This window comes from Meles meles, chromosome 8, assembly GCF_922984935.1.
Source record: "Meles meles chromosome 8, mMelMel3.1 paternal haplotype, whole genome shotgun sequence".
In the NCBI taxonomy this organism is placed as follows: Eukaryota; Metazoa; Chordata; class Mammalia; order Carnivora; family Mustelidae; genus Meles; species Meles meles.
This window is the reverse complement of record NC_060073.1, coordinates 55,944,750-55,954,272: the sequence shown is the minus strand read 5'-3', so window position 1 is coordinate 55,954,272 and position 9,523 is coordinate 55,944,750. Positions and strand designations below refer to the sequence as shown.

Genomic DNA, 9,523 nt, shown 5'->3' with positions numbered 1-9,523 from the left:
TTCTATCACATTGATTGATTTGTGAATGTTGAACCAACCTTGCAACCCAGGGATGAATCCCACCTGGTCATGGTGGATCATCTTTTTAATGTGCTGCTGGATCCTGTTTGCTAGGATCTTGTTGAGAATCTTTGCATCCATATTCATCAGTGATATTGGTCTGAAATTCTCCTTTTTGGTAGGGTCTTTGCCTGGTTTGGGATCAGGGTAATGCTGGCTTCATAAAAAGAGTCTGGAAGTTTTCCTTCTGCTTCAATTTTGTGGAACAGCTTCGGGAGGATTGCTGTTATTTCTTCTTTGAAAGTCTGGTAGAATTCCCCAGGGAGTCCGTCAGGTCCTGGGCTCTTGTTTTGGGGGAGGTTTTTGATCACTGCTTCAATCTCGTTACTGGATATTTGTCTCTTCAGGTTGTCAGTTTCTTCCTGGTTCAATTTTGGGAGTTTATAGTTTTCCAGGAATGCATCCATTTCATCTAGGTTGCTTAGCTTATTGGCATATAACTGTTGGTAATAATTTCTGATGATTGTTTCTATTTCCTTGGTGTTAGTTGTGATCTCTCCCTTTTCATTCATAATTTTATTAATTTGGGCTTTCTCTATTTTCTTTTGGATTAGTGTGGCCAATGTTTTATCGATCTTATTGATTCTTTCAAAAAACCAGCTTCTAGTTTCATTGATACGTTCTACTGTATCTCTGGTGTCTACCTCATTGATCTCTGCTCTAATCTTGATTATTTCCCTTTTGCCTGTGGAGTTGGTTTGATTTGTTGCTGATTCTCCAGTTCTTTAAGGTGTAGAAACAGCTGGTGTATTCTGGATTTTTCAATTTTTTGGAGGGAGGCTTGGCTATGTATTTCCCCCTTAGAACCGCCTTTTTGTATCCCATAGGTTTTGGACTGAAGTGTCTTCATTCTCATTGGTTTCCATGAATTGTTTAAGTTCGTCTTTGATCTCCTGGTTGATCCAAACATTCTTAAGCAAGGTGGTCTTTAGCTTCCAGGTGTTTGAGTTCCTTCTGAACTTTTCCTTGTGATTGAGTTCCAGTTTCAAAGCATTGTGATCTGAGAATATGCAGGGAATCATGTCAGACTTTTGGTATCAGTTGAGTCCTGCTTTGTGACCCAGCATGTGGTCTATTCTGGAGAAGGTTCCATGTGCACTTGAGAAGAATGAGTATTCTGTTGTTTTAGGGTGGAATGTTCTGTATATGTCTATGAGGTCCATCTGGTCCATGTTTTATTCAATGCTCTTATTTTTTTATTAATTTTCTGCTTCAATGATCTCTCTATTACTCAGAGAGGTGTATTAAGATTTCCTGCTATTAATGTATTCATATCAATATGACTCTTTCTCTTGATTAATAGTTTTCTTATGTAATTGGTTGCTCCCATATTGGGGACGTAGATATTTACAATTGTTAGATCATCTTGGTGGATTGTCCCTTTAAGAATTATGTAGTGTCCTTCTGTATCTCTGACTACAGTCTTTAGTTTAAAATCGAATTTATCTGATATGAGAATTGCTACCCTGGCCTTCTTTTGAGGCCCATTGGCATGAAAGATGCTTCTCCATCCCTTCACTTTCAGTCTGGGTGTATCCTTAGGTTCAAAATGGGTCTCTTGTTGACAACATATGGATGGGTCCTGTCGTTTTATCCAATCTGCAACCCTGTGTCATTTTATGGGCACATTTAGGCCATTCACATTGAGAGTGATTATTGATAGATACATTTTGATTGACATCGTGTTACCTTTGAAGTCTTTCTGTCTGTAGATTGTTTCTATATTTCTGTTTAATGATATTCTTAGGATTTTTCTCTTTTATAGGACCTCCCATAATATTTCCTGCAGTGTTGGCTTGGTGGTTTCATTATCTTTTAAGCATTGCTGGTCTTGGAAACTCTTTATCTCTCCATCCATTTTGAATGTCAGTCTTGCTGGATAAAGTATTCTTGGCTGCATATTCTTCTCATTTAGTAGCCTTTCCTGGCTTGCCAGGCTGCTGTGGACAGGTCTGACATTATTTATATACTATCAGGACAAACACAAATACACAGAAACAGTGGCAGAAGGAAAAGATGGGAGAGTGGTTATAAATTCTCAGTGTGGGTGAGGAAGGTTATTTTGATTCTTCCTGGATGTATCTTGATGTCTTTGTTAAAGAACTCAACTTTCCAAAGATAAAGGGGGATTAAAAATTGGTTTGCCTACAGGGGTAGCATTGATTGGGAAAAGGGGATTACCTTGAAGTTTAACTCTATATGTATATTAGAAAATAAAAATTAAAAAAGAATAAACTAAACTAAATTAAAATTTTTAAAAATTAGAAAAAATAGAAAAACAAAAGAAAAACACAGGTGTATGTATCAAAAAGTTCAGGTTAGAAGGTTATTAAGGAATTTGATGTACTGAACATCTCACTGTGATGGTAAATAGGTTAAAAAATTATCTATATGTATAAAAAAAAGAACCAGAATAGTTGGAAAAACTAGAAAATAAAAATTGTATTTATGAAGTAGTGGTGGTTGTTCTCTTGTTGTCTTTTTTTTTTTCTTCCTTCCTGGTTGGTTTTCTGGGGGAAGGGCCTGCCACGTGCGTTTTCAGACAATGATGTTCCCTGAGTTAGGTCCTCCCGCTCCCCTCAAGGGGGTGGGCTCTGAGGAAACCATTTTTTTTCAGGCTTTTGTTCTCTGGAGGTTTTTATGTTTGTTCATCTGTTTTCTTTCGCCTTGACAGCTTTTGATGGTTTTTGGAGTTTTAGAGGAGAGCAAACTGCACCCAGACCTCCCTCTCAGAGAGAAGTCTCAGAATGCTCTGCAGAGCTGCTGGCAGAGTAGGTTCCCAATCAGGGTCCCTGGGGATGCAGGATCTCCTCCTTGTACCCAATACCACCACAGCAGCGGCTGTCTGGGCAGCCCCAGACCACCAGAGAGGTTCCAAGCAGTGATCGCACACTGAGATTTTCCTGCTGGCCCGGGCTGGGAATGCCTGATTTTTCCGGATGCCAGAGCTCCAGGCTAGCGCCTGTGAGCACCTCTCCCAGGGGAGGGTGTGGGACGAGCGCATTTCAGGAATGCATCTGGCCACGCTCCCAGCCCCTCATGGGAGCCAGACCCCACACGTTCTCGGGTGTGCTGGTGGTCAGGTGTGCTGGTGGCTCTGGGACCAAGCCCTGGTTTCTCCAACACACTCTCTCTGGCTCAGTGTCCTGGGTCCGGGGACTTAAGCCCTTGTCCCTAACCCCCGCAATTCCCACAATTTCCCCCCACGATCCTTTGCTTTTTTTTTTTTTTTGAGTGCTTTCAACCAGACTCCAAGCTAATGCTGGTCCCCAGATGCAGGGCCCTCTTATATTGGGGTATTACTTTCCAATTGGCCACCTCTGGTGGCTCCCTCTCCCTTTTGTTTATCTTCCGATATCAGTCCGACGTTCCCATCTGCTTTACCTGCCACTGGCTTCTTCTGCTCCTGTAGAGATCCAGACGTGTATAATTCCTATCTCAGGCTGATTTCATGGGTGATAGGAGTTCTTTGGTAGGTAATCAGCTCACTTTAGAGTACAGGTTGAAACGGAGCCTCCTCCTACTTCCCCACCATCTTGACTCCCTCTGTCATTATTCTTATCATTGTCTTCATCCTTATCTATCTTTTTCATTCCCAATGGATTGTCACTTTCTTGAGAATAAGGATAACACTTAATCTTTGTGTCTCCTATATATAAATGGTGGGGAAAAAAAGGCACATAGGAAGAAAGGAGTGACAATACTCTGCAGTACTTGCTGTGGAAGTTGGGGACATTAGCTGGGCAACTGGGTAAAAGGATACAGAGAGGACTAACTGAAGACCAATCTCACCACCTTCACACTACTGAAATCAGAGGGCCTAATTTTTCAAAAGTAAAGATGCTGACTCACAGCTAACTGAAATTGCTAATTCTATTTTATAAGATTGCTTCATTAAGAAATTAGAAATATTTGAGAAATGAGAAGAAATAAAATTTGCTAAAGACTGAAATTAATTTCTTTCTCTATATAACATGCAAAATCTCCAGTGAAAGCAAGATAACCTGCTTGAGCACTAAAGTGATTCCAATGAAGCTGAATTTTTCTTCCATTTTAACTACAGTCAGAAACTAATTCTAGTCCTATCTTTTTAGGTCATCAAAGAGAATCTGTAGAAACAAAATCCACAAGATGACACCTCACAGAAATGGCTCCAATGGGGTTTCAGAGTTCCTCCTGAATTGTTTTGTCAGGTCCCCCAACTGGCAGCTTTGGCTATCCCTGCCCCTCAGCCTCCTCTTCCTCTTGGCCATGGGGGCTAATACTATTCTCCTAATCACCATCTGGCTGGAGGTCTCTCTACACCAGCCTATGTACTACCTACTCTGCCTGCTTTCTCTATTGGACATAGTGGTCTGTCTCACTGTCATTCCCAAGGTCCTGGCCATCTTTTGGTTTGATCTCAGGTCCATCAGCTTCTATGCCTGCTTCCTCCAGATGTACATCATGAATTGCTTCTTTGCCATGGAGTCCTGCACATTCATGGTCATGGCCTATGACCGCTATGTGGCCATCTGCCACCCACTGAGGTACCCATCCATCATCACTGACCAATTTGTAGTCAAGGCTGCCATTTTCATTTTGGCCAGGAATGCACTTCTTACTGCGTGCATTCCCATCCTCTCTGCCCGGCTGAAATACTGTGGGAGCAATGTCATTGAGAACTGCATCTGTGCCAATATATCTGTTTCCAGGCTCTCCTGTGATGATGTCACCATCAATAGCCTCTACCAGTTTGCTGGAGGCTGGACCCTGCTAGGATCTGACCTCATCCTCATCTTCCTCTCCTATAGCTTTATCCTTCGAGCTGTGCTGAGACTCAAGGCAGAGGGTGCTGTGGCCAAGGCCCTGACTACATGTGGTTCCCACTTCATTCTTATCCTCTTCTTCAGCACCGTCCTTCTGGTCTTTGTGCTCACTCATGTGGTGAAGAAGAAAGTCTCCCCAGATGTGCCAGTCTTGCTCAATGTCCTCCACCTTGTCATCCCTGCAGCCCTCAACCCCATTGTTTATGGAGTAAGAACCCAGGAGATCAAGCAAGGAATCCAAAGATTACTGAACAAAGGGTGGCAATAAGGACAATTGGATCTCTGCATTCCGAAATTAGGGTGACTTATAAATCAGTTAATGGAAAATTAGGTTGAAATGCATAGCTTCATGTAAGTTGAGATATAAGATCAAAGAAAGACATAAGTTTAAATCTGAAACAACTTCTTCACTCTATTCCTATGCTTCAAGTCCTAATACTTCCCCAAGAAAAATGTAGCATTACTGTGAATTTTTAAATTTTTTCCCATTCTTTGTAGTTCTATTTTGTTTAAAATGTGACAAATTAGGAGGATGAATTGTAGTTGAGAACTAAATCCCAGTTAATACTGTATTAACTATTCCTGAACAGTCAATTTTTCAAAAAAATATATAATTGTGGTGGTGTTTTGTGGCTCAGTCAGTTAAGCATTCAACTCTTGATTTTAGCTCAGTTCCTGATCTTAGGGAAATGAGATCAAGCCCTGAAATGGAGTCTGTGCTCAGCAGTGAGTCTGCTTCATTCTCTCTCTCCCGCTTCCTCTGCCCCTCTTCCCTACATTTGTGCAATCTCTCACTCTTTCCAAAATAAAAAAATAAATCTTTTTTAAAAAGTATATATAAATATATATATATATATATATATATATATATATATATTTACTGTGGATATTAATGTCCTCACTGATAACATAATTATTAATTTATTATTGTTTTTAACCTAGTTGCCTAATGCGGTTGAAAAAGACCACAGTTTTAAATATCAGCTCTGTATGACAAAAATAGCTAGAGTTCATATGTAAAGCTCTTTCAGTTACTTCCAAACAAGCCAATAACTTTCTTCTCTTCCTATCCTTGTTCAAGCAAAGATTGTGTCCTTCTGGTGCAACCCTCAAAAGGGCAGAGCCCTTGCAAGAATTGCTCACATGTGGAGAAGTAGGATTACCTGGGTTTCAGAGAAGTTATCACAAAAAGCCTCATCTTCACTGTATTCACACCATTGTGTGCATGAAACTTCATCTTCAGGATTCAAATGGGTGATATGTATCTAGGATTCTGCTTGGTGTACAAATATGTTACAACATCAGATGTTCCAGTAATGAAACTTTAATATAATAAGACCACTATTAATTGAACAAAGATTTTCTAGGCAACTGCTCTGATATAGCAACTTTGTTAGAGTTCGAGGGCACAAAGTTGCACGGAACAAATGCACAGTCATTGAGGAACATATATGCTGTTTAGACAGAATATAATGCAATCTGACACCCTAACATTGAAGGCGTATTTTCTTCTTCACAGAATGAGGTAGAAATGAGGTATAAAAAAATGAGGTATAAGTAGGTACAGTAAGCAATTGAAAAAGAGAGAAATCCTGAGATGGTGAGTTAGAAATTCTACACTCCAGTACTTGCACAGCCACATACGAGATTTGTGACTGGGAACAAATTAGTACGCTCATTGAAGTTCGGCATTTTCTTGTGTTACATGAAAACAATGAATGAGATATTTTAGAATATATGTCTCTTTGTATGAAAGTCTATGAAACCATGTTCTGCCTTAAGATATGTATCATGCATGCTGTTGAGTCTTATTTCCATACTTCTTGCCTTTAAGCACGGGCATGAACACTTCCCCTATTGACATCCGCCCCACCGTGACAGTTGAAACTAAATGGGAAATATAAACATTGTATTGGGGATAACTTCCAAAGAGCACAATACACGATTTCATTCACAGGTTGAAATTCAAGCCTTCCTGAAGATCATTTATACATGTACATCCTTTACAGGTCCCAGCCTGCATTCACTTGGCCAAAGGAAATCTATGGTCCTTCCTAATGGCAGAGCTCCATGTATGTTGATTTCTTGGTCCAACAGCCAGGGGGCCCCCCACAGACAAAAGGCATACTGAAAAAGTTGTCATATTATCTGAGTCTTCATCTGGTCTTTAGGATTCATATGTTCCCAGAATTATTGATGGGGGAGGTATCAATTATGGGAAGTCCTACTATACCTAAAATTATGGGTTCCTGTCTTCTAACCCTAAGAGGGAAGTGCCTCAAAGTCCACTATCAATACAGTTCCCAAATCTAGGCCATTTTTCTTGAAAGAAACTATTTGACAAATCGCTGACCTATGTCAGGTTTGGTCTGTCACACATTGTCTATTTTTTTAATCCTACATTCAGTAATGAAAGTTTTCTTTCTAAGGTCTTCTGTTTCACTACTATTGAACTCCTAATAGCATATGCTTGAAAATGAAAATACAGGGACACCTGGGTGGCTCAGTTGGTTAAGCAGCTGCCTTCGGCTCAGGTCATGATCCCAGTGTCCTGGGATCGAGTCCCACATCGGGCTCCTTGCTTGGTGGGGAGCCTGCTTCTCCCTCTGCCTCTGCCTGCCACTCTGTCTGCTTGTGCTCACTCTCGCTCCTCTCTCTCTCTCTGACAAATAAATAAAATCTTTGAAAATGAAAATACATGTACATCACCCTAATAATAAACAATAATTGCAGGGAATTATTGCATTCACACTATACACCTTTATTATATAGACCAGATATCCAACTAAAATTTCACTATGGAAATATTGCTATTTCAGAGGAAGAACTTAATTCAACATACTTATAACTAAATACCAGTGAGGCTTCTCAAAATATAAGTGTAATTTACTTCTAAAAGCAAATTTTATCAACTACTATTATGAAATAGATAATGATAACTTGTATATATTTTCCAGCATCTTTCCAGCAATCATCTGAAAGTCACTTCTAATTGAGGCGCACATCAACGTACCTCAGAGCAAACCCAAATTTTTCTCTTTTTAAAGATTTTATTTATTTATTAGAGAGAGAGAGCATGAGCAGGGGTGGGTGGGGGACGAAGATAGAGAGGGAAAAGCAGACTCCCCACTGAGGAGGCAGCCTGACATGGGGCTCAATCTCAGGACCCTGGAATTAAGACCTGAGCCAGAGGCAGACACTTAACTGACTGAGCCACACAGGTCCCCAGAAACACAGATTTTTCATTACAATGTCAGGATAAACTTAACTTGGGTTAAGTGGTTCCCTGGAACTGAGGAATTTATCACAAGAATTTGTTACTTGAAACAGATCTCTGAACTTTTTTTAATTATTCAAAATTCTATTTTTGTCTAATTAATAATTTTCTAAATGTGGGAAGAGAAATTCTGACTTTCTTTAAAAAATTTTGCCCAAGTTATATGAGACAAACAGATGTAGAGAACAGCCGTGGCTGTATCCTATTCAAGGTATGTGACATGAACTACATTTTTTTCTAGCCACTGATGTAAAATTCAGGAAAATTGAAAGAAAAAACCTTAACTGGACAAAGAAAAATACCCTAAAAAATGGCCATAGTAATAAACGAAATGTCTCCCATTCATTTATGCTTTACCACAAAGAGAAAAGGAGGCCAAGGAATTAGGGTAAATGATGACTTCTTTCTGATAAAATAATGAGAGAGAATATCAAATATCAGAATGCAGGATAGAAGATTAAAATGGTTGAAGGCTTATTTTATTAGCTCTATGCATGTGCAACAGCTCCAAAATCTGGCAATGAGAGGATGAAAATTGAAGATGAGCCATAAACAAATCCAGGAAAATGTTATTCTAAACAAGTTTTATTGGTGCATAATAAGGAATATTAACCTTATAATAAGCAATGGTTGCTCATGTTAAGAGTTTATCAGAAAGGAAATAACCACATCATATTTCTTCTATCCTAGCTTAAATTTTGCTTGAATGGATTTTCACAATTTATATGATCACTATTTAAAACTGAGAGGAGAAGGGAGTTGAGGGAAATTGGAAGGGGAGGTGAACCATGAGAGACTATGGACTCCAAAAAACAACCTGAGGGTTTTGAAGGGGCGGGGGTGGGAGGTTGGGGGAACCAGGTGGTGGGTATTAGGAAGGGTATGTATTGAATGGAGCACTGGGTGTTTTGCAAAAACAATGAATACTGTTACGCTGAAAAGAAATAAAAAATAACTGACTAGTTTTAATTTTTTTAAGGTTTTTGGAGGAGACATTAGAAAGCTTTATAATCTAACATTCAAAATGAAACACAAATAGGAAATCTAGCCATCTGAACCATGGAAGATCTACCTAGATAATGATAAATAAATGATTTGTTGGTAACTTTTACATTACTAGGAACCGCAGATACTTCCTCCGTCGCTGGTAGGTGCATCAGACAAGTATCTCAGAGGACATTCTAATTGACACTGGAGATTGATCTAAGACTGTATTTCAGAATTCTCGCAGCCTATGAGAGTGGCCCTGCATGACAAATTTGGGGATGATTTATTCCTTTATCAAATATGCATTCATCACCTGATATATGCCAGACATATCAGGATCTAGGAGTCTAAATAAATAAACCATTCCAGAAAGCAGTAAGTGCTATAAAGA

General features: G+C 39.5%; 1 protein-coding gene across 1 annotated transcript; it reads left to right on the top strand.

The window, feature by feature from the left end:
* The first annotated feature begins 4,191 nt into the window (after positions 1-4,191).
* LOC123948709 (olfactory receptor 56A3) lies at positions 4,192-5,136 on the top strand. Its single transcript, XM_046015877.1, has one exon. The coding sequence runs from the start codon at positions 4,192-4,194 to the stop codon at positions 5,134-5,136; it is 945 nt and encodes a 314-aa protein (XP_045871833.1).
* The last annotated feature ends 4,387 nt before the right edge of the window (positions 5,137-9,523 follow it).